General features: G+C 53.5%; 1 protein-coding gene across 5 annotated transcripts in view; it reads left to right on the forward strand.

Annotated features, from left to right (window-relative positions):
- Window positions 1-7,198: 7,198 nt before the first annotated feature.
- The window catches only part of ASPG (asparaginase), a 41,000-nt gene continuing 22,818 nt past the window's right edge, over window positions 7,199-25,380 (forward strand). For 4 of the 5 annotated variants that reach the window (XR_007153280.1, XM_047864035.1, XM_047864041.1 and 1 more), the window contains exons 1-3: window positions 7,199-7,269; window positions 21,948-22,053; window positions 22,777-22,944. Coding sequence is in view for 3 of the 5 variants with exons in the window: in XM_047864035.1 (XP_047719991.1) it covers window positions 22,863-22,944 (82 nt within the window). In the remaining 2 variants the exon portion in view is untranslated. The remainder of the gene's footprint in view (window positions 7,270-21,947; window positions 22,054-22,776; window positions 22,945-25,380) is intronic. The other variant, XM_047864036.1, reaches the window with a different exon arrangement.

A 25,380-nucleotide genomic window follows, 5' to 3' on the forward strand; every position in this document is an offset into this window, starting at 1 on the left:
CAGCCAGACGTTGTCCAGACATTGTCACACTGCTGTGACCACTGCTGTGGAACAGACTTCCCCTTTCTAGAATTCCACGTGATGGACTCGTACGTGCTTTACTCCACGTGTCTGGATTTCTTCACTCAGCGTGTTTTTGAGATTCATCCGTGTTATTGTGTTCAGTAGTTCATTTTTTGTTGTACGTTGTATTGATCCATTTACCTGTTGATGGTGGTTTGGGTGGTTTTCAGGTTTGGGTTGATTATGATTAAAGTAGCAATGAATGTTTGTGGATTAATGTCTCTGGATGTGTGTTGCATTTCTGTAGGGTAAATACTTAGGGATGGAATTATTGGGTCACACGATACATGTAGAATTTTTTTAAAGTTTATTCATTTTTGAGAGGGGGGTTCTTATAGGCATATTAATACTGCTCTTATGGCATAGGGATGTAGGTTGAGTTGAATGAGTTTGTTAGATATTCTGGGTACAAATTCTTTTCAGAGATCTATATCACAAGTATTCTGTCCCAATCTGGCTTGCGTTTGCATTTTTTAATGGTGTTTTGAACAGTAAAATTTTTTCATTTTACTATTTAATTTAGTCATTTTTCTTCTGTGGTTTTTGTGTATGTGTATCCTATATAAGAAATCTTGACTTAAGAGTGTAAAAATTTTGGAGTGCCTGGGTGGCTCAGTCAGTTGAGCGTCCGACTTCAGCTCAGGTCATGATCTCACAGCTTGTGAGTTCGAACCCCGCGTCGGGCTCTGTGCTGACAGCTCGGAGCCTGGATCCTGCTTCGGATTCTGTGTCTCCCTCTCTCTCTGCCCCTCCCCTGCTCACGCTCTGTCTCACTCTGTTTCTCAAAAATAAATAAATGTAAAAAAAAAAAAAATTTTAAAAAAAGTGTAAAAGTTTCTTCTAGAATTTCTGGAAGTTTTATCATTTTAACTTTGACATTTAAGTCTGTGATTCATACCAAGTTTTATCTTTTATTTTTTTTTATCGTTTGGAGTTCAGGGTGGTGGCAGTGATACGAGGTTGAAGTTTATCTTTTTCCATACAGATGTCCGCCTTTTTCACCGACATTTGTTGAAAAATGAGAAGACTTTTATTCTTGTGTTGAATTGGCTTTACTTCTTTATCAAAATCAGTCAACTGTGTTTTTGTGGGTTTAATTTGGGGCCTTCTATTCTGTTCTCTTCATCTGTTTGTCTTCTTTCTCCAGTACCACACTGTCTTGATTGTTGAGTTGGGTAGTGCTTTGTACTCCTCTTCGATTGTGTTGGCTATTGTTGGTCTTTTCTCCCTCCGTGTAAACTTTGTAGAGTCCGTTTATAGATACCCATGAAATAACTTGCTAGTTACTTTTCTTTAAGTCAAGGGGGAAATCACAGAACTTACAGGTAACCACTTTAAAGGGTACAATTCAGCGGCATTTAGCGTATTTACAGTGTGGTGGAACACTGGCTCTCTAGGTTCAAAATCTTTTTGTTACCCAGGAAACCCGTATCTATGAAGTAATCTTTCCGCTGCCTGTTCCCGACTGCCTTTTCTCCCATGCCCCGGTAACCGCTAATCTGCCTCTGTCTTTACAGATGTACCTATTCTGGATGTATTACTTAAAAGGAATCGTACCATGTGATCTTTTGTCTGGTTTCTTTCACGTAGCGTAATGTTTTCAAGGTTTATCCAAGTTGTAGCCTGTGTCAGTACTTTGCTCCTTTCTGCATCTGAGTAATAATATCCTGTTACATGTCTGTACCACAGTCGGATTACTTACTCGTCTGTTGATGGACATTCGGGTTGCTTCCGTCTTTGGCTATCATGAATACTGCAGCAAACACTCATGGGCAAGTTTTGGTGTGGCAAAGTGGGGTTATTTGGGAATAGCAGAGGAGTTGCAGTTCGGGACAAGCAAGCTGTGGCGAACCAGAGGCAAGTCTGGAGAGCAAAGGGGCCTTCTTTTGTAGAGAGAACAGGGGAGTTGGGAGGGACTGTTCAGAGCAGAAGGAAGTGAGCCTCCAGGCCGTTTTGCACAGTGGCTGCATCCTTCCACATTCCTGCCAGCGGTGTGGGCTGGGTCCTGTTCCTCCACATCCTGGCCAAAACTTGTCGTTTCCTTGTTTTTGTCAAAAAAAAATATTTTTAATGTTTGTTTTTGAGAGAGAGCATGCGCAAGTGGGGTTGGGACAGAGAGAGAGGGAGACAGAGTCTGAAGCAGGTTCCAGACTTCCTGCCATCAGCACAGAGCCCAACGCGGGGCTCAAACTCACGAACAGCAAGATCATGACCTGAGCCGAAGTCGGATGCTTAACTGACTGAGCCACCAGGTGCCCCTTGTTTTTGTTTAAAAAAAAAATTTTTTTTTAACGTTTATTTAATTTTGAGACAGGGAGAGACAGCATGAACGGGGGAGGGTCAGAGAGAGAGGGAGACGCAGAATCTGAAATAGGCTCCAGGCTCTGAGCTGTCAGCCCAGAGCCTGACGCGGGGCTCGAACTCACGGACCGCGAGATCATGACCTGAGCCGAAGTAGGATGCTTAACCGATTGAGCCATCCAGGCGCCCCCCTTGTTTTTGTTTTAAATGTAAGCCATTGTGGTGGGTATGAAGTATTGTCTCGTTGTGGTTTTCATTTGCATTTCCTTAGTGACCAGTGTGTGGAGCATCTTTTCATGTACTTTTTGGCCACTCATATCTTATTTGGGGAAATGTCTTTTCAAGTCCTTTGCCTATTTTTTAGGGTTATGGGGTCAAACCTGCGTTCGCTCCATGCTGAGCATGAAGCCTGCTTAAGATTCTCGCTCTCGTTCACTTGCTCACTTCCTCTCTCTCTCTCTCTCTCTCTCTGTGTCTCCTTCAACCCTGTCCCCTGCTTGCAGGCTCGCTCTCTCAGAAACAAAAACAAACAAAAAAAGAAGAATCTGTTGCCAAATCTGGGATCATGAGGATTTACTCTCGTGTTTTCTTCTAATAGTTTTATAGGTTCTGCTTTTATATTAAGTCACCCATCCATTTTGAGCTAATGTTTGTGTATGGAGTGAGGCAGGGGTCCAACCTTTTAGCTAGACTGGGAAAACAGAAGACACAAATAACAGATCAGAAATGAAAGCAAGGACCTTACTGCCAACCTGACAGAAATTAAAAGTATTATAATACTGTGAACAGTTATACACCAACAAATTAGGTAATCTAGGTAAAATGGACAGCTTTCTAGAAACACACGCATTGCTACAGCTGAGGAAGGAAGAGGAAATCTCAGCAGACTTCTAGCGAGAGAAGAGATTGGATAATCAAAACCTCCCCACAAAGAAGACTTAAGGAACAGAAGGCTACAGTACCAAACGTCCTACAAAGCATGAGAGTTAACATGCATGCTACTCAAATTCTTCCAAAAACCGAAGCGGGGGGACACTTCCTAACACATCCGTGAGGCCAGCATCACCTGGACACCAAAACCAAAGGCACCACAAGGAAAGTACAGACCGAGAGCTCTTAGGATATCGGTGTAAAAGCCCTCAGCAGGATGGTAGCAAACTCAGCACACCGGAAGGGTGTCCTGCCCTTGCTTCCATGTGCTGTCACTCCAGGGGTGACGGCGTCCTGCCCTGGGCCTCTTTGGCAAGGAGGCAAAGGCCTGCGGACTGGACTTCGGTGCCAATAGGTGTCGGTTTTACGGATCACTGGATGCGCATCATGATGTGGCCTGAGGTTGCTTTTGATTGTTCTTGACGTTGATGTTGTGAAGGTGTGGGAGAGTGAGTACCTCAGGTTCCTTTGACAGTTAATATTATCTGGCATAAAGCACTCGGTGTTGTGCAAAACCTGGCGTTTTGGGGTCAGATTCTTCCTACTGTTCTCGGGTGAACCAGGTCTCCTTTGGGCGAGAGGGGGGGGCAGGCACCACTCAGGTTTGGTTGGTGCCTTTGTTTTGTTTCATTCTGGTGAGGGAGACAGGAGGGAGGCGGGCTGTTCTCACTGGGACTCCACCAGTGTCGTCGTTCCTCACCCCGCTGAAACCTCGGGACGCCCTCTTGCGACCAACCTGAAAGTGCACACCGCTGCAGTCACGGACAGGATTCGTAATATATGTTGTTGGTACAAAATGTAACACACGATACAACGGAGTGATGAAGTGTATTACGGACGAAACCAAAGAATTCCATCTCATTGATGACATTGAAAACTATTACAATAAGCTCAGCAGGAATAATTAATCCTAAAACCACACTCCGTGAGTTGTTGCAGTCTACAAATGATTAGGACAATCATCTTCCTAAAATCTCACACGGGAAAAGAATGGCTCCAATGAGAATCTGCAGTGGCAGAAGTTGTGACTGATAAAATTATAGATGGAACCCAACTCCCCATACATTTCTCTGGAGGAGAAATAATCCTAATGAAAGATGTTTTATTACAAAAAAAGTGAGCAGGGAATTATAAGGACATAGTGAAATGCGCTCCGGAAAATACTTTCCAGTGGAAATGAAGAATTGTTAATATCACGTTGATGAACATGTTTCGGATCCCATACACTTTGTCAGAATGGCAGCGTGGACATGTGGAGTCCTGGTGGCCGGGAGCAGGAGTCTCCCGCCTGATCGCTAATGGCTGCCCCTCCCTCCCCTCCCCTGCCAGGGCTGGCTTCTTTCCTTCCCTGCGTGCCACACGGCACTCCGCGTGCCCCTGCCTCCGCCTCCGCGGGCCCGGGAGGCCCTCCGGGTCCAGCCTGGACGTGCCTTTGGCTGCCCTTTCGCTGCTCCGCCTCCCAAGCTGGGTCCCACCCAGGCCCACGGGGCTGTTTCTCACTTCCTTGTACGTCCCTCCCCTGGCACATGCCGCCCTGCTTGGAATGACTGCTCCCCCTGCTCACCCCTCCTCCCCCCTGCCCAGAAGCCCTCCCCTTCCTCGCACATCTCTACCCCCAGAGGTGTCCCGTCTACGGCAAGGCAGCCTACAAATCTCTGGACAGAATGGAGTATCTCTTTTCCTGTGACCGCCACGTTTATTAGCGTGCCAGAATTAAGTAGTTCATTTATGCTGCGATCATTTTGGGATTGCTTTTTAGGGGTTATAGTTAAGTGACCCAGCCCCTGAGTAAGTGCTGATCTCCTGAAGAGTGGACTTTCCACATTGTATTATAGGTCTCTTGAGGGTCAGATCTGTGTTTTATTCATTTCTGGATCTGAACTACCCGACACTGAGATGGTACTCAAATACAGCTTGATAGAACCCACAGAGCTTGGGGAGGGAGTTCTTGCTTGCACCGGAGGGCCTGCCTTCGACGGTCAGGAGGGGAGAGGCATCCAGGGAAGGACACAGAACTGGGAGGTGATCTTCCGTATCCCCGGCTCTCTGACCTGGATGGCCTGTGACTCTGACCTGGGTGCCTCAGTGTACTGTCCTCAGGTCAGGTGAAAAGCCACCTTCTCCTCTGTCACAGGGCTCATGGAGGTGGCAGAGAGCTATACTGAGGTTTAAGAGTGGCCCGTTAAGTGTAGGATGGATTGCAGAGTCACAGCGGTTCACAGCGAAGTGCAGAAAAAGAGTCATTATCATAAATAATTTTAGAAAAAGATTTCTGAGCAGTTGAGTACTTGTCCCAGGTCCGGGGTACTAGAGGTAGAATAGAAATAAGAGAGGCTTTCTGCCTAGAAGAACCCAGGATGTAGTGGAGAGACCGCTGAAAGGGGACGTGATCTGTGTTGTCTTAGGAGCTCCTCTGGAGGGTCCGGCCTTGACCTGGAGGAGGGGATGTGTGGGGATGTTTGCTTGGGAAGTTTCCCGAGGTGGGGCACTTCAGCTGAGCTCTGAGGGGAGGCGGAGTGTCAGGGGCACGGAGAGGACACCGGAGCCCTGCTGAGAACCTGCGTGAACCATCAGAAAGCCTGCATGTTGGAAGAAAAATGGCCCAGGAAGACTGGGGCGCAGGGTCAAAGGGAGGAAACTTGGCCAGAGGGGAACTGAAAAGCAGGGGGCACTTCATGTTTTGTCTGCTCTGCAATTAGCACCACCCGCTCCGCTCTGAGAATTTGGGTACCGAACACCCTGTTCTGAGTATTGCTTCTCTTATGCCACCAATATAGTGGGTCCCTTACTGATCTGGAATATGGCACCTGCCTTCACTGGACCAGTGCACCCTTCAGGGTTTTAAACTGGTCCTATAGTCGGGTCCTTCTCCCTCTTCCCCTCCCTCTCCCTCCTAATTCTTTTGGCTGAAACCAGACAGCAATGCTAGAGTCATGGCTGAAGCCACCGTGCCCAGAGAAGCCGGGACGGGGGTGGGGTCGTGTGAGCCTGGGGCTTGGTGGACGTTTGAGTCCTTGGCTACGGTTACGGTCTACGATACGGTTCAGGAGACGGATCACAGATTCTGCCTTTTACAAGCTGGACCAGGTTGGGTTTCTGTGAAATGGGGTCAGAGAGAATGGTGGGACTTCATAGTGGAGGCAGATCCTAGCCAGGGAAGGATTTTAAGCAGGGCAGTGATGTCACATTTGAGCTTTAGACCGTTCTTGTTTCAGGGTAGAGAATAGATAGGAACCAACAGGAGCAGAAGGTGAGGAAATCTGTTAATCTCGAAAATAAAACTGCCAGCTATTTTGCCATCAAAAGGTGGATTTATCTGGGATAATTTCAATCCAGGACAGACAAGCTACCCCAAAGCCATAGGCAAATCCTGGAAAAAAGGAGAGGAGGCTCCTTTGTAAGTGGGGAGTTGGGAGGGCTGTTGTAAGCAAAAAAGTCCACTGGAGTAAACTGGGAGCGGGAAGTGTAGGTTTCTCATTGGCTGAGCTGGAGCAGTCTCCCATTGGCTGGGCCGTGGCAATCTTTCATTGGCTGTGCTGCGACTGTGTCTTACAAGCTGGGCTGGGCCAGCCTTCCGTTGGCTGGACTCCCGACCTTCTCTCATTGGCTCAGCTGGGATGGTCTCTCACTGTCTGGGCTGTTGCCAGGGGAGGAGGAAATCTTCCTTTCCTCCCGCTGGGACGCAAGGTGCCTCCCTTCCTGTTGGGTCTGCGGTGGGCAGTGAGTGCTGGGGTGGGAGAGCTCCCCCGCCTGCCTCCCGACTCCATTCTAACTCCGCTCTAAATGAGGTTCCTTATTCCATTCCAGGGGCCAGACTGGCAGAACAGGTAGCAGAGCAGGAGGGAGGGGATGCCTCCTGGGAGGGAGGCGAGCAGCGACCTGGCCTGAACTCAGTCTGCCGAGCTGGGGAGAGAAGAGTGAATTTTCAAAACCCTGGGGGAGGCCGACTTGAGGACGCGTTACTGACTGGGAGTGGTGAGCTGTCTTCTGGGGCGGCCTCCAGGGCTTTAGTTGCACACTAGGTCGGTGGTATTATCACATCTGGTGGAGTAGGGGGAGGGTTCTGGATGTGAGCTTGAAGTACCTGTGGTAGTTGAGTGAAGTGTGAAAAGCCCTGAGGTGTCTGGTCTGGGTGGAGGGAGGGGTCTGGCTGGGATGGGGCACTTTACACAGGGGGCTGAGCTGGTTTACTTTGTCACTGCACACATAAGCCTTGCAGATTTGAGTTTCCCAAACATCTGAAAACCATCAGCATGCTGAAAACCAGCATCTCTGACCAATAACTTCCTAACTGGCCTCTCAACAGCTTGTTCCTTCTCCCCTCCTGTCCACTGGTTACCTTTCTTTGAGAAGTAAGGAACAGATCATTAAAGTGAACGTTCCACGGTCTCATGGGGTGTAGGAGTGGAGGTTCTAAAGTTTCGCCTTCCAGCACTGAGGATGTAGAGGGAAGAAAACACGGTGTGGGAAATAACTTGGGATCTAGTCTTCACATGGCAGCCATGATCACGAGCGCGGCAAAGGGACGGAGCCCTGAATCAGAACTTCCGACAAATGGAGAGATACGGCGGGCTGCACTTAGGGAAACAGGGAGAAGGAGTAAGGAACAGTTGTGCATAATGAACAAAGTAATAACATAAAGGGGAGGGGAGCAGAGGCAAGTAAGTTATTACAGAGAGCGACTTTTCCCACCAAAAGACAGTCACGTAGGGCTGCAGAGTAAGCCCAGCCCTGTGCTTCTCCCAGAACACACCAAAGCCATGAAAGTGGAAAGTAAAGGCAGGCAAAGACTCCAGAGACAGGCGAACAAAAAGCAGGGGCTGAGCTGCTAACGTCCGGCGGGGTGACGTCCAAGGTCAAGGGTGCCAGTAAACAAGGAACAGTAACCGAAGGTCCGAGGCAAAATTATGGTATGTTATGAATACGTGTGCAAATGCAGGGAGGATTCCCAACAGTGCAGTGATGATGGGAGATCCTGGTACAACTCTTGCCATTTCTGAGAGTTCCGACTGACCAATTAGGAGACGGGAATTCAACAGTACAGTCTGTAAAGGTGACGTGTTCATGTGTAGAATCCGACATCCCTCGTATTGGAAGAAACATTTTCCTTATGTTTGTGAAACGTTCACAAGAATAGATTGTGTGCCTGACTACAAAGAAACACATCTTACTTTTATACTTTATTTTATTATTTTGGAGAGAGTGCGTGAGTGGGAGACAGGGGCAGAGAGAGAGAGAGAGAGAGAGAGAGAGAGAGAGAATCTTAAGTAGGCTCTGTGCTGAGCAGGTCTCAAACCTGTGACCCTAGGATCGCGACCTGAGCTGAAATCAAGAGCTGGACACTTAAGTGAGCCACCCAGGCTCCCTGAAACATTTTTTAAATGAGGGGATTTTAAAGGCCCCATGTTTTGGTCGTAATCCATTAAAATTGGACATAGATAATAACTGCTTGGAAATTAGAAAAAGAAAATGCCCTTAGATAACTGTCAGAACGAAGAGGAAATGAAAAGAATAATTACAGACTGCCAGGAGGGTAACGATTCTAAACCCTGGGAGTTGCTCAGACTAGAAGTCAAAGGAACTAAGTATTCTTTAGGCCATTGGAGAAAAACGGTTCCTAGAGAAACAGATTAAAGATAGAAAATGGAAACTAGTCAGGATAAGTAAATCCAAAAGGTGGTTCCATGAAAATAGATCAGCCCTCCACAAGTCCAGAGAAAATAGCCTACGTGGAGTGAGACGCCACCACTCAAAAAGGGTCTGCTGCTGGTGGGTTCACAGCCTTTACAGAGCAGATCAAACCTGGCTAACCCAGCCCAAGCCTCAAGGGAGGAAGCACCTTCCATTCATTTGAAGAAGCTAGCGCCAGGTTCAAAATCTGTCGGAGGTGGTGTTCGTAGTAGGAACCCACACAGCGCTCACGAATAAAGACGGAAGAAATTAAGTGATTCGCAGACAGAATCCAGTGATGCTCAAAACAACAACAAAGCAAGGCCCATCCACGAAAGTGAGCACAGCTTCATGTCGAGAACCGCCAACCAAGTCCTACACCAATCCAGAAGGAAAGCTGGCTGCTCCTATTCGGTGGGTGGTGGAGAAGCTGTTCGTGAGGTTCCATTCCTAAATTAAGGGAAGTCGGTGTGGTAAAACGCGGGGAGCGCGGTGGCTCTATAACCTTAAGATGTTTTGTCAAAACAGTGGAGACCCTCCCCACTAATTGAAAGACACAGAGCAGGAGAAGAGTCACACTACTTACTACACTGATTTTTTTTTTCCAACGTTTATTTATTTTTGGGACAGAGAGAGACAGAGCATGAACGGGGGAGGGGCAGAGAGAGAGGGAGACACAGAATCGGAAACAGGCTCCAGGCTCTGAGCCATCAGCCCAGAGCCCGACGCGGGGCTCGAACTCCCGGACCGCGAGATCGTGACCTGGCTGAAGTCGGACGCTTAACCGACTGCACCACCCAGGCGCCCCTTACTACACTGATTTAAAAGAACAGAAACACTAAGAATCGAAGCGTTTTATCTCTTTGCAAAAAACTTGTCAATAGCAGCGCTCGCCTCTTCCGCTGTGACTTAGGACGTGCCGCGAGCATCCTTTCTGGACCTCTGTCGGTTGTCGCTGTCTGTTCCGCGTCGCGGTCAGCTTCCAGCGCGGCCTTCGCACTCGCACTCGGGGCGACGCGAAACGTGTCGAGGGCTCCGTCGGCGTGGGGGCGTGGCCGGCGTCACTCCCGGGGGACATCGTCCTTCTCATCAAGTCGGCCTCACCAGGCCCCTCTGGCCGCAGCTCTTTCTTCCGGCCCCGTCGCCGCTGCACCTGGATTTGCCTCCAGTGTCCCCGCTTCCCGTCCTTGCCACTTTCTCACCTCTGTCGGTCGACTCCCGGCTTCGGTGACGCGTTTCCGCAGAGTAGCCAGTGTGTCCATCAGGGAAGGTGGCACGGCTCCCGACCTGGCTCGTGTCCGGGCGCTGAGTAACACGCGGTGACCGGTCACCCACGGGGCTTGGGAAGAAGCGCCAGATGGTCACTGATCAGGAGGCGCGGCTGTTGTTTACGTAGTGATTTGCAGGCTGGCGAGCTCAGGCAGTCTCCACCTGGTGCGGCGACTCAGTTAATACACAGGGTCACTGACACTTGAACTGTGTTGTTGAAGGACCAGTTTTGCTTAAATGTAATGCAAACCGGGGCACCTTGGTGGCTCAGTTGGTTAAGCATCTGACTTTGCTCAGGTCATGATCTCACAGTTCGTGAGTTCGAGCCCCGCGTCGGGCTCTGTGCTGCCAGCTCGGAGCCTGGAACCTGCTTCGGATTCTGTGTCTCCCTCTCTCTCTGCCCCTCCCCCACTTGCGCTCCTCCTCTCTCTGTCTCTCAAACATAAATAAACATTAAAAAATTTTTTAAAAATGTAATGCAAACCAGAAATTCTCTTAAACGCTCTCTTAAATAGCAAAACATTAAAACCATGTCATTTAAAATTAGGACTGTCTGCTATCACTACTGCTCAAAATGACTTGAAGGTTCTAGCAAATACAACAAGACTCCAGAAAGAGAAAGGAAGTGATATAACACTAGACAAGCGGTAAAGCTCTTTTTGCTGATAGGATGTGTGGGGGTCCCTCAGACCACCTCCGGGTCTGGTCATTCACTAGAATGACTCACAGGACGCACTGTCGAGTTGTCCTCACAGCCCACAGTTAGCACAGCGAAAGGGCACAAAGTAAAATCACGGGCAACGGGCACGTGGGGCGAAGTGCAGAGAAAAACAGGTGCAAACTTCCAGGAGGCGTCTCCCGCTGAAGCCACAGTGAGTGTGTTTGGGTTGTCACAGCATCTGTGAAGTGGCGTCTGCCAGGAAGCTCATCAGAGCCTCTGTGCCCCGCGGTTCACGTAGGTGCCCTCTGCCTAGCACGTGCCAATGCTCCAGACTCCCAGTTCGGCATAAACCGCGTTGTTTCTACAAACAGGCACAGTGAGCCTGGGTAAGGTTTCTGGATACAAGCTGAAATACAGAAGTCATTGGCTTTCTCCGCTCTGGCAATAAGAACCCATCAAACATTTCATATATATGGTGAAGAAAAAAATACATTTCAGAATAAAGGTGTAGGACCCACATAAAGAAAACAGGTCATATGGAAATCTGAACCTATGGAAAGGCATGTTTAGGAAGATTTTACACCATAAAAAAATCAAATTAATATGCAAATGTAATACAATTCTAGTTAGAATCCCAAGGAGGCATCTTTTTGGAATTGGATAAAAAAATCTTAAAATTAAAAATTTTTTTTAACATTTATTTATTTTTGAGACAGAGAGAGACAGAGCATGAACGGGGGAGGGTCAGAGAGAGGGAGACACAGAATCTGAAACAGGCTCCAGGCTCTGAGCTGTCAGCACAGAGCCCGACGTGGGGCTCGAACTCACAGACCGCGAGATCATGACCTGAGCTGAAGTCGGCCGCTTAGCCGACTGAGCCACCCAGGTGCCCCAAAAAATCTTAAAATGTATATGGATGAATAAATGCCCAAGAATAGAATGCCACTATAGATGTAGGAGAACCCTCTTTTATTGATTGATTGATTGATTGATTGATTGATTGCAGGGGAGAAGGGCAGACAGAAAGAGAGACAGAATCTCCAGCAGGCTTCATGCTCAGCATGGGGCTGGATACAGGGCTCAATACCACGATTTGGGATCATAACCTGAGTTGAAGTCAAGAGTTGGACACTCAACCAACTGAGCCACCCAGGCACCCCGAGGGGGAACCCTCAGTAACTACCAGATTGCAAGACCAGAAGCTATTCAAGAAAGTATCAATGTATAAGCATAAAAAAACTTCGTATGGCAAAAATACTATAACATTGGCAATCGATGGATAGACTGTAAAAATATTTGTGATGTAGATGACAAAGAGTTAATATATATTATAAAGAAACCTTTAAAGAAATTGTCAAAGAGTGACGATCAAACAGAAAAACAGTAATTATCTGAACTGAATGTCCATAGAAGAGCAAATCCTAATGGCCAAGAAACATGGAAATGCCCAGATTTTCAGTAGGTAGGGAAACAGAAATCCGTGAGCTCTAGACCCACAGACCGGCTGGCAAGATTTTCAGAAGAGTTGTAGCATTTGTTGTTGGTGGGGAGGTGGAAGGAAAAAGTACTCGCAGCGCTGGTAAAATATGAAATGTTTTGGCTTCTTTGGAAATCAGTCTGGCAATAGCTGTGAAAATGAAACCCAGCCTCCCCGTTGACTTCCCCATGTCAGGACGGCCGCACGGTGTCCTGGTAGAATACTGGAATTAGCGAACGCCCACCAGTGGGGGCACGTTAACGATTGCGGCCGACATCTGGGGGTGGGTGCAGCCCTGAGGAGAGCGACGTGCGAGTTAGCTGGTATCCTGAAGGGGTTTCGATGGGGCGTGGCCAGTGGGGAAGGAAAGAGGCAGACACGTGCAGAATACCTCATTTACAGGACCAGGAATCCAGGATGCCGTGCGTACGTGTGTGTGCATGCGCTTATGCACGTCTGGGTGAGAGTGGGAGCCCAGGGAAACACGTGGAGGGCACATTCTAGATAATGACCATCATCCAATGGGAGATGTGCAGTGGGCCCTTTGGGGTTCTTCCTGCTGCTTTCCTGAAACACAGGCCTGATGACCGGGGCTTTGGCAGCCTTCTTCAGACTTGAGAGCATCTTGATGGAGGAATCTGCCACGAATAGTGGCAGGACTCAGCTTCCTGTCAGCCGTGGAGCGAAATTAGCCTTTTTTAAAAAGTTTATTTATTTTGAGAGAGAGAGAGAGAGAGCATGTGTGCATGAGAAAGAGGGAGAGAGAGAGAACCCCAAGCAGGCTCCACGCTGTCAGCACACAGCCAGTGTGGGACTCGATCCCATGTCCCTGGGATCCCAAGCCCAAATCAGGAGTCAGATGCCTAACGAACTGAGCCACCGAGGCGCCCCAAGAAATTAGCTCTTTAAAGCTTCTGTTAGGGGGCGCCTGGGTGGCGCAGTCGGTTAGGCGTCCGACTTCAGCCAGGTCACAATCTCGCGGTCTGCGAGTTCGAGCCCCGCGTCAGGCTCTGGGCTGATGGCTCAGAGCCTGGAGCCTGTTTCTGATTCTGTGTCTCCCTCTCTCTCTGCCCCTCCCCCGTTCATGCTCTGTCTCTCTCTGTCCCAAAAATAAATAAACGTTGGGAAAAAAAAAAAAAAAAAAAAGCTTCTGTTAATTTTGGTTTATGTCACAACAAGGCAAACAGAATTCGTGTTGGGTACAGTATGTACTAAAAAAAAGCCTTTCGAAGGTAAAAGGATACACAACAAAGCGTAAGTTGCCAAAGGAGTATGAAAAATCATGAGATGAGACCGCGGCAAATGGATGTATCCTAGATGGCTCCTAGAGCCATGCGATCATGAATTTCCGCTTCCATCCCGTTCAGTCAGACCTGCCCGGATCAGAGTACGTCTTGACCACCCGCTCACCACGCTGAAAAGTCCAGAATTCCTTTTATCTTCAGAACTCAAGTAGGTATTATTTTTTTTTTTTTTAATTTTTTTTTTTTTTCAACATTTTTAATTTATTTTTGGGACAGAGAGAGACAGAGCATGAACGGGGGAGGGGCAGAGAGAGAGGGAGACACAGAATCGGAAACAGGCTCCAGGCTCCGAGCCATCAGCCCAGAGCCTGACGCGGGGCTCGAACTCACGGACCGCGAGATCGTGACCTGGCTGAAGTCGGACGCTTAACCGACTGCGCCACCCAGGCGCCCCTCAAGTAGGTATTATTAAGCATCTTCTCTCGCCACCACGGAGCTTCCCCTCTGCTTTAAGGAAAATGAAAGACACGGCTGACCCAGCCCCTCACAGCAAGTTAAGGCTCCTTAGGAAACTGGGGGGCCACAGGAGAGAGAATTCTGGAGCACGTGGGGACATGGTACAAAAATAGCATCCTGCTTTCGTACCGGTTTGCTTTTGTGTTGGAATAATTACCTTCGGACATTAACTTGAAAAGATTTTTTTTTTTTAAAGCAAAAAAGAAAAATGTCACTGTAACCTCATAGAAGGCCTAATGTTGCAAGACAGTAGGCCAGCGCTAGTGGGATGCTGAATTAGGCTGTGCTTTCGAAGGCCTGTAATTAGAAAGGGGTGTGGGATCCCGTACATCAGATTTCCTTGCGGAAGTTGTATTCGGTGGCAGTGCTGGGGACGCACAGCTCGGGGGTTTCAGTAAACCCAGGCAGGTGGAGCCAGCCGGTGTCCCTCTGGGAGGGACGGAGAGCCGTCGGGCTCAGCACTGCCCTCTGGCTGCAGCTCCTGGTTTTCACAGGCAGGCCTTGAAGCGCCTCGAAATCTCAGCTTGCGAAAAACTACTAGTCGTAGGTATGCCCCATCAATGATAGAAACTAGAGCTGGAAATATTGACGAGGAATTAGGACAAAACAACTTCTTCCAGCGTTTTTGGAAGCCTGCGTGGAAGCTATTCGCTGCTGGGATATAGTGAGTTCAGGTTGACACAAAATCACTTGATTTGAGGCCGTGCCGGGCAAGACGGCGGTGCCCCCGGGGCCTTTCCGCGGCCCCTCCTCTGCTTTCGAATCGCCCTAAAGCAGAGGTTCTGTTCTCCCCGTTACGGTTGTTTGAGGGGTACATCACACGGGAGGGGGCGGCTCTGAGGCACCGTCCGTGGGCTCTGCCACTCGCAGCCACGCCGTGGGCCTTCCCGCCGTGGTCGAGCCTGGCTGCCGGGGGAGGTGGCGGCCTGTGCCCGGCTGCTTCTGCTGGGCGCCCCGCTTCTGAGGTCCCTTCCCGTCACCGCAGCCGGCCCTCCTTTGTTCTTCCACTTTCCCCGGTGTGAGTTCACCGATCTCCTAATACCCGCTGCGGGGGAGCGCGTGGGCTGTCGCCAGGTTGGGCCCATTGTGAACGAGGCCGCCCCGAGTCGTCCTTACCGGGTGCTTTCATTTCCCTCCGATAAATACCTAGCAGTGGTGGTATTACTGGGTCACGGACGGCGGGCGTGGTGGCCTAAGTTCGTAAGAAACTACCCGAGTTGCCCAAGTGGCTGGAGCCCACTCTCCTGTTGGTAGCGGCCTTCTGTCAGCTCCCGATCCGCCTGCTCTGCTGTCCTTGGTCACGGCGGAGCCGCCCGCCGGCTTCCCCTGCCCGTGGCGTTAGGCCTTGCGGGGGGCGGGGGGGCGGGGAGGCACTGAGGGCACAAGGAGGAGGGGCCGCTCTCCTGCCCGTGGTGCTTTTCCCCCCACAGGTGGCTTCCCGGCCAGCCTCTCGGTCATCCCAGCCTGCGCAGCTCGGGCCATTCGGTGCCCCCCCACACTGTCTCCAGAGAGGCCTGACCCTCATCCTGGGGCGGCGGAGGGGGACTCCGCGTCGGTTCCTTGCCGGGGTGCCCTCCGCCTGCGTTCGCGAGAATGCTGCTCGCCCCCTTGGTAGTTAATTCTCTTTACATCACTCCTCACCGCTACGCTGTAGCCGGGTCCTTGTGAGTATCTGTGCGGCCTTGGGCACTATCTGGGGGGTGTTTGTGGTTTTGTAAGGGAGTCGCAGGGCTCTTTGCTCCCCACATGTTGTTTTCTACGGTCCTTTGTCAGAGAGATGTTTCCTGGATGTTTTCTCCTGGTCTGTCCTTGCCCGTTTAGAACACATAAAATGCACCCGCTTAACCGTGTTTCGGTGGCAGGTGTGCTCGCCCTGTTGTGGCCCAGGTCTCCGGAACCTTGTCGTCTTGCAAATCAGACACCTCCTCCCCTTCCCTACGCGCCATTCTCCTCCCTGTCTCTATCACTGGGACGACTCTAGGTCCGTCAGACAAACAGGATCACGTGGCGTTTGTCTTTTGTTTGCGACTGCTTGATTTCACGTGGCCCAGTGTCCTCGGGGTTCGTCCGTGTCGGAGCAGGGTCAGGATTTGCTTCCCGGGTAAGGCTGAGCGCTGTTCTGTGGTGTGGATGGACCACGGCTTCTTTGTCCCTCGTCCATGAAGAACTCTGGGCTCTTCTACTTCTTGGCTGCCGTGGACGGTGCTGCCCCGAGCAGGAGGGGTGGGTGAGCATCTCTTCAAGACGCTGCTTTGGATCCTTGTGGATAATTAGCTAGAACTGGGATTTCTGGATCACGTGGTAACTCTGGTTTCAGTTACCTTGAGGAGCCTCCCTACTTTTCTGCCGTGGCCACACCATTTCACAATCCCACCAGTTTCTCCACATCCTCACCAACATTGGTGGTTTTCCGCTTGTTTTTGTTTTTGTTTGTTTAATAGTTACCACTTTAATGGATGTGGGGTGGTATCTCATTATGGTTTTGATTTGTATTTCTCTGACGACATGTGGTGGGGGACAGCTTATCATATGTTTACTGACTGTTTGTATATAATCTTTGGAGAAATGTCCATTCAAGTTCTTTGCCAATTAGCTTTTTTTAAATTTATTTGATTTTTCTTATGTTTATTTATTTTTGAGAGAGAGAGATAGAGTGTGAGCGGGGGAGGGGCAGAGAGAAAGGGAGACACAGAATCCGAAGCAGGTTCCAGGCTCTGAGCCGTCAGCACAGAGCCCGATGCGGGGCTCAAACTCAGACCGCGAGATCAGGACCTGAACCGAAGTCGGATGCTCAACTGACTGAGCCACCCAAGCGACCCGAGTTATTTGATTTTTATTGTTGAGTTGTAGGAATTCTTTTTTTTTTTTTTTTTTTTTTTTTGAGACAGAGACAGACAGAGCATGATTGGGGGAGGGGCGGAGAGAGAGTGAGACACAGAATCCGAAGCAGGCTCCAGGCTCCGAGCTGTCAGCCCGGAGCCCGACGCAGGGCTTGAGCTCACGAACCGCGAGATCGTGACCTGAGCTGAAGTCGGACGCTCAACCGACTGAGCCACAGGCGCCCCTGTAGGAATTCTTTATATACATTCTGCATATGAACTCCATGTCAGATAAGTGATTTACAAGTATTTTTTCTGATTCTATAGGTTGCTTTTTTTCACTCTGTTGATAGTTCCCTTTTGATGCACAAAAGTTTTTTTTTTATTTATTTTTTTAAATGTTTTTATTTATTTTTGAGACAGAGAGCATGAGCAGGGAAGGGGCAGAGAGAGAGGGAGGCACAGAATCCGAAGCAGGTTCCAGGCTCCATGCTCAGCACAGAGCCTGACGCGGGGCTTGAACTCACAGACCGTGAGATCATGACCTGAGCTGAAGTCGGACGCTCAACCGACTGAGCCACCCAGGTACCACAAAAGGTTTTTTTTAATGTTTTATTTTTGAGAGAGCACAAGTGGGGGGTGGGCAGAGAGAGGGGGACAGAGGATCCGAAGCAGGCTCTAAGCTGACAGCAGCGAGCCTGATGTAGGACTTGAACTCACGAACTGCGAGATCACGACCTGAGCTGAAGTCTGAGGCCCAAAGGACCGAGCCACCCAGGTGCCCCTTGCACAAAAGTTTTTAAGTTTGATGTCACCCGGCTTCTCTTCTGCTCCCTGCGCTTTGGCATCATCTCCAGGAAATCACTGCTGAGTCCAGTGTCAAGAACCTTCTCCCCGAATTTGCTTCTGGTTTTGTCATTTCAGGTCTTATGCTGAGGTCTTAATCTATCTTGAGTTTTTGTATGTGGTCTATTCATTGTTTATCAATGTCTTTAGACGACTAGCCGTTTGGATTCTGATGAAGTTTATCTCGTCAGTTTAAAAGTTTTATGGTTCATGCCTTGAGTTTCCTAACTGAGAAGTCTTTGCCTGACCCCAGGTCACAGAGAAATCCTTCAGTGTTTTCTTCTGTGAATTTTATACTCTCAGCATTTGTGTTTGGCTTATGGCCCGTATCAGATTGGCTTGTGTGTGTGGAGAGATAAGGGCCGCGGTTATTTGTTCCAATGTGAACGTCTGGTTCGATCGTTGAAGACTTCCCTGTCCCACTGGCAGGTGCAGGGCTCTGTGACACTGCTGGGCCCCCCTCCAGCTGCTGGATGAGGGCTCTCAGTGGGCAGGTCCTCTTTGGGGATATTTGCTGCAGGAAAAAGCACCACCCACCCACGATCACGCTGTGCTCCCGACAAAGTGTGGGTCCGGTGACTGATCCACGCGGGGCTCGAAGGCACCTTGGCTCTGACTCCGACAGCTCTGAAGGTCATCCCAGAGGCCCCGGGGCTGGCTGAGATCTGGGAGTGGACTACAGGCCCACCCGCCTCCCTCCCAAGAGCGCCTCCTAACAGACACCCTGCACACAGCTCCCTCGCATGGTCGCCGGGTGGGCAGGTGTCGTGCCTCCACCTGCCAGCGCGTGAGGCTTTGTGTCTGGACTCTGTCCTGTTCCAGTGGCCTGTTTGAGGGCCCGCCACGCCGCCTTGCGTGACCGAGGCAGCCGGGTACCAGCCTCGACCCGGAGCGTGCAGACCACAGGTGGCACACAGCTGGTGAGAACAGGCGTACGTGTGGTCTCACGCGCTGACTCTCTGGGCTCGGTCTGGGCCCCATTTGTGTGGCCGAACCTGGCTGGAGGGGCAGAATACGCATGCCCGAAAAGTAGAGTAACCCCAGACACATTGGGTTAGTTGAGGGGGCCTTCTTCACCAAGGACGAAGAAACTGAAGACGTACAGGGTGCTGAGGCCGCCTCTCGATCCTGCAGCGCCCGGTGGGCCCGTCCCACCCGCCTCCCGGAGGCCTGCGGGTGGCTCAATGCCACCCTGTGTTTAAGTTCAGAGGGGTGCGGCCGGGCAGCCTGAGGCAGAACTTGCACTGGACTCCTGTGTCTCCCCTCCTCGCCGCCGTCCTGCGGCGCCGGACAGCGTCCTGAGGTCACCGCACAGTGGGCACAGGGGCGGAGGCCCCTCCCCCAGTTGATGGGTCTGGGGGCATCTCCACCCAGCGTCCACTCCCACCAGTGACCGCGGGTCATAGGGAGGAGCGGGTACACTGCGTCTTCAGGGGCTGTGGGGGGCGTGCTGGGTCTCTTGTGTCACTGAGTTAGGGGCTCCGATTGGACTTCTGCCTCCAGGACTCGCCCCGGGTCCCAGTGCACTTTTCTGTTCCCTGCTCTGCCCGCAGGCTTCCTGTCAGACCATCGGCCTCACTTTCCACCCCAGCTACTCAGAGCGGCCCCTGGGCCTGGCCCGGGCCAGCCTGCTTCCACACGGCGTCCACGGGCCCCGCGTGCAGCCCACGGCCGTGCAGCCCAGGCCGTGGCTCAGTTCCCTCACTGGGCTAGCGGGAAGGGAATGTGCCTGGTGCAGGGAATGAGGAATAAAGCAGGGTTTGCAAGGTGCTTGCGACAGGGCCGGGCCCGCAGTCAGCACCACGCGGGTCTGTTCAGGGCCCGTTGTGCACGGAGGGGCTGGAGGGGCCGTGCCTCCGGCGTCCGCAGCACTTGGCTCTGGGAGCCTCGGGGAGCGTGGGCCTGTGTCTCCTGGAGGACTCCAGGGTGTCCTGCCCACGCCAGCTCCCATCAGCAGGGCCTACGTGGTGGCACCCGGTGTGCCCTCTGGACGCGTGGCTGCTGTTCGTGGAGCTTCTCTGGAGCTGCTGGGACTGCTGGGGTACCAGCGTCAAGGCGGAGGTGATGCCTGGCGAGCGGAAGCCTGCGCCTGGGAGTGGCTTCGCGATGCGGACTGAGTGTGCCGGGTTCCCTTGAACCCCCGCGGGCCTGTTACCCAAGTGTGGTCACAAGTGTTACCCAAGTGGGGTCCTGCTCACGGTCCTCCCCTGGCCTCTCCCACACACAGGATGAACATGAGGGGGTGTTTCTGTTGCCGTAAAACTTTATTTCCAGGAACAGGCAGAGTCACAGGTTGTTGGCCCCTGGCCTGGGCCGAGGGTTCTGCAGTTTGGACTTGCGTCACAATTCCCCGGAGGGTGTGTAGAGCATGGACCCCAGAAGCCCCCCGAGTTCCTGAGTTGGGGGTCTGGGGAAGGGCCCAGGGGTTTGGGTGTCCCCCGGGCTCCGGGTGAGGCGGCTAGACCGGGGCTGCGCTTTGAGAACTGAACTCTAGAAGGTGAGCCTGAGTGGGGGCCAGGGACCCCCGGGGAGCCTTGGGTCCTGCTCTGGGAGGGTCTCTGACCCGACATGGACAGGGTGGCACCAGTGAGGGTGTGGACGGGACCCCTGGCACCTGAGAAACTGCTCCTTTGAACCGTTTGAGAAATAAAACAGGTACAGGCGGGTGGGGGGCCTGTGCGGGTCCCCCAGACTCAGCTCCCAGTCTTGACCTTCCCCGTGGAGGAGAGAGACCTTCCCCGTGGAGGAGACTCGGGGGATCCTGGAACAGCTTCCCCCCCACCCAGGGAGAGGCCTACAGTCACCATCGTCCTAAACACAGAGCCTGGGAGCCCAGTCCCTGCAGGAGAAGCAGTTCCTCAAGCAGCAGGGAGCTCAGTGGGCCTTCAAAGTGGCCCTCTGGTGGGGCTTTGTCCCCTCTGCCCCACGATGAGGTCCAGTTGCCCAGAGCCTCCGTCTTGCTCAGGGCACAGTCAGCCCCTGACCCCCCACCCCGCAGTCAAGCCCTGGGGCTTGGTGTACAGACCCCCCACCTTCTCTCCCGGCTCTCCAGCTTCTCGCCTTCCCCGGGCCTCTGCCGCTGGAGAGCCAGGCTCAGGTTGGGCCTCAGGGTCCCTGCTTCCGCTCCTAGGCAACCTCATCATGGCTTTACATGTCATCCCTGCGTCGATGACTCCAGAAGGTACAGTTTTCAATTCTCCTGGGCTGTCTGGTGCTATGTCAAACGTAACGCCTCGCTACCTCCTGGCCCCAAACCGATCCCCACCCCAGGGTTTCCCTATGTGGTCAAAAATGGCATCCCTAAGTAGAGTGAAGCTCTGGCCAAAACTTGAGGGGTCCCTTACTCTGGTCTCGGCCTCACACCCAAGCTTCAAGACATGTTCCCACTACGACCACCTCTCGCCTCTGCAGCTGCTGGCTCCTGATGCCTCTTGTCGGCCTCTCTCCACGCGGCAGAGTTTACGACAAACCAGCGCCGCCTGAGGGCCGGGGGAACAGGTGCCGATGGTCACATTTGGGTTTAAGTCCAAAGTGGGGCCAAGTCCCCAGTGCCTGGAGAAGCAGAGCAGGCCCTTACATACAGGTGACAAATGGTTAACAAGACAACTGTGTGGACATCGGGAGCTATAGCAGAAATGCAGTCAGAGCAGAACAGGAAAACGTGGCAGAGTGGCTGGGTGGCCTGGGGACCGGCCCCCCCTGGTCCCTGCACAGTTTGAAGGTGGAGTCCTGGTGTGACCCCACGCCCTGGAGGAGAAGGTCTGCCTGGACCCCAAACTCCGTTCCTCGGGTGCTAGTGGTGGGCGGTCAGGGGGTGGCTTCCCAAAAGGGTGAGTGAACGTGGCCCCTGCAGACACAGGAGCTCACTTAACCCGGCACCAGGGGCCCGGCAGGTGTCCGGACCCGCTCAGAGGAGGAGCCCAAGAACAGACACACAGAATGCGAACAGGAACATGGAAATGGAGGCACAACCAGGTTTTTTTTGGGGGGGGGGGGGAGGGCCAGGACCTTGTCCATCCCAAGTTCACATGGTAAATAAAGCCTGACCCCCAGCCCCTCAAAACGTGACTGTATTTGGAGACAATCTCTAAAGAGGAGATTGACTTGAGGCCATTAGGCAGGTCCTAATCCAGGACGTCCTGTCCTCCTAGGAAGAGGTGTGGATACACACAGAGGCAGAGGGACACCCTCGATTGGAGCAGAGGCCTCAGGAAACCCGGAGGAATGCCTTGATCCCGGACCTCAGCCTCCAGGACGGTGAGGAGTTTCTATTGTTTAAACCTCCAGCCCCAGCAGACGACAGAATAAACTTGCCTGGTGCTTAGACAGGAATTACTTTGGCATTGTTGGAAGTTATCATAGTAGCTTCCCTGGAGAGAAATCAAATACTGGAGGGGCTCGTTGTGGAGACAATGCAGTTTTCCCCGAGGGGAGCCAGGGGGTGGGGTGGGGGGTGGTCCCCAGCGGTCAGGGTACAGCCTCGCTAAACCCATTGGAGATAAGTCTGCTGCCCCCTGCCCTCCCTGCCCTCCAGAGCTGCGGAGGGGGTGAGGCGGGTGGGTCCTAGCCCTGGAGAGGGCCCCTCCCCGCCCTTCTCCGGGAAGTGAGTGGGCGGGCCGCATCTCTGCCTGCCCCCACCCCCACCCGCAAGGAGTGACACCGAGGGTGTGGCCTGCAGGGCTTTGGCTTTGCTGGAGCACCGGGGTCTGTGGGAGCCACCTGGGAGGGGAGGGTGCCCCCCCCCGCCCCCCACTCCGCGCTGGGGGGTCCCCTAGGCCAACCGTAAGGCACGTGGCTTGTGTGTCACAGGTCACAGCCACTCCAACACCCAGGGCCACCGCACTGGTCGATATCAGACAGCCCAGGGCCTCTCAGGCCCCAGGCCCCGCCCCCCGCCCCGGCCCCGGACGGGACCCGCCCCCGGACAGGACCCGCCACCTCCGACCCGCACACCTAGCTCGCCGCGTCTTCCCACCACAGGCACAGCCCTCTCCTGCTACCCTGGGTGCGCCTGCCGCCGTCCCTTGGTGCCCTCAGTCCCCTTGGTTCTTTGGTCCCCGGTAGGCATGTCGCGTGCGGTGGAGCCTGAGCGGAGGCTCCTGGCCATCTACACCGGCGGCACTATCGGCATGCGGATCGAGCGCGGCGGTGAGTGGAATGGGGTCGTGCCGTGCCCCGTGGCCTTTCCCAGGTCGGAGCCCTCCGGGGGCCTCTCCCACCCCTCTGCACAGAGCCACGGGGGTCTCCGAGGGCCCACGGCTTCTATCTCACCCCTTTCCGGACAAACAAAACCGTGTGGTGTCACGGCTAGGGCAGTCCAGGCCCTCCCCAGGGATCGTGAGGGGCCGTGACCTGACCCCACCCCTTCCCCCAACGTTGTTCAAGCTTGAGGGCTCCTGGCAACCCTCCCATCACACCTTTCTGGACTGTTCAGGTGCAGGAGATGGCTCTGGGGAGTTGCACGTTTTTTCTTTGCCCCTGTGACAGGGGCTGCTGCTGGAGGTGGGGGGTGAGGGCCTGGGCCAGGGCGCTGGAGCTCGCGGGTGACCCCGGACAGACCATCAGCTTGGGCCGAGCACCTGCAGGGAGACTGGCTTGGGGAGCCTGGAGGGGTGGGAAGTGGATGGCTGTGCACCAGCATCCGGCGTGTTCTGGCGTGGCCAGGAGAGTGGGACACTGCCTGTACCTTCCCCAAAGGCTCCTCCTGGTCCGTGACGTGTGGGATGCCCAGCCGAGCCCAGGGGGCCCGGGACACACCCTCAGCCTCATCTTTGAACCTCTCTGCCACTCTCTTGCTGTCTGCGGGTTAACGGTCCCTAAGGGGTCCCACTTCCCGTGGGCTGGCACTATCTTGACCCCTTCCTCCCAGGCTCCCTGCCAGTGGCCCCTCCCTGCTGCTCCAGTCCTCGTCTGTGCTCACACCTGGGTCAGCCCCTCACCCGGCCCTGCAGTGTCCTCCCCCCCCCCCCCTTTCCCCCTCTCCCACTGCAAGGACCTGGCCAGAGCAGACGTCCCATGCCCCCTCCCCTGTCACAGCCAACTCTGGCCCCCGCCCCGCCCCCCGCCCCCCAGGACTAACAGAACATCTCCTTTGTCCTGGTGGGTCCCTCGGCCTCGGCCCATCCCCTCCCCCACCGCTCCTGGTCCCCCCCCTTCCCACTGGTGCTTTCTTTGTGGCTCCAACAGCAGCTTTTCCAGCCTCTGTCCCTGTTATCCCATCTGTGACACAGACAGTTCACACATTCCTTGGGGCCCACTCCATGCCGGGCTCTAGGACTCAGGCCTGTGTAGAGCCCTGTCCTGTAGGGGCTCAGGCCCCAGGGACGTGGCCGTCCGCCCAGCCCGCCAATTGCCCCTCCCTGGGCTGCCAGGAGCCAGCCCTCTGCTGCTGTGCCTTCCGCCTCTCTGCCTGGTTAGTTCATGGGTGGACTTCTGAAGCCTAGAGGCCCCCGGTGACACTGGCCGGCTGGGTGCTGCTCTGTCTGGTTCCCTCGGCCGTCACAAGCCTGAGAGGGGCTGACATTAAACCAGCAGCGGCATGTGATTCAAGTCACAGAGGCGGTCTGGGGAGAGGATGTAGGGCCGTGGGCACCTGTACGGCTGGGACCCTGCGTGTGGCTGTGGCCTCCCTTGAGGGCCTGGGGCCTGGACCCAGGTGGGAGAGAGCGGGAGGGGCCGGGAGGTGGAGGCTGGGCCGAGAGAGGGGAGCTGCTCTGGGCGGACCATCTGGGACCCTGGCCCATCCCGGATGCTGCCCCTCCAGGCTTGGCATGTGGCCGTCTGCGATTCTCTTGAGCTCACACATGGTTCCTGAGGGTCTGGGCTGCACGGACTGGTGGACTCTGACCTCTTTCCCACCTTTCTCTGACCTCTTTGCCCGTCCTCCGAGGCAGCCCTGTGGCCCACTCCCACGGGTGCTGCTTCTCCCGGAGAGGCTGCGAAGTCACATGTTCAGAAGGTGAACTAGAGACCTTGACTCAGGAAAGAGGGTGTGGGGTCGGCTACAGATGGAGAAGAATCTTCCAGAATCCCTTGGAGCCTGCTCTGGCGCTGGGGCCTCCTGGCCTGGTGAAGGCGAGGTCAGCGGACGCCTTCTTGCGCTCGGAAGGCACCTCAGAAGCACCAGCCTGTCCTGGGGGGCGAGGAAGCTGGTCTCCTGAGCTGCGGGGCAGGCGACGGCTGGGGAGCAGGCAGCTGCCGGCCTGGGGCGACTAGTCCGCTGGGGGCCTTGGTGGTGCCTCCCAGCTCCTTGCTGAGGGCTGCTCCTTCCCCAGTCCTCCGACTTCAGGAAGGCTCTGGGGGGGGGGGGGGGTGGCTTAAACCCCAGAGGACGAAAGAGGAAGAGACATGGGGTCTGGTCCCTGCTGTGCCTCTCGTGTCATACACCCCTTGGCCCCCTGAGGCCAGGGACGGCCCTCAGGCCTGCTTTCAGTGTTCAGGGACACACATCTTGTGCTGACTTTTTTGCCTAAAAGTGTGCGTAGATTGAAAAGGTGTCCGGGGACGAGGGCAGCCCCCAGGCCAGGGCACGGGCACGATGGGGATGGACGCAGGAGCCAGGCCTGGAGGCTGGAGGCCACACTA

This window comes from Prionailurus viverrinus, chromosome B3 (genome assembly GCF_022837055.1).
Source record: "Prionailurus viverrinus isolate Anna chromosome B3, UM_Priviv_1.0, whole genome shotgun sequence".
In the NCBI taxonomy this organism is placed as follows: domain Eukaryota; kingdom Metazoa; phylum Chordata; class Mammalia; order Carnivora; family Felidae; genus Prionailurus; species Prionailurus viverrinus.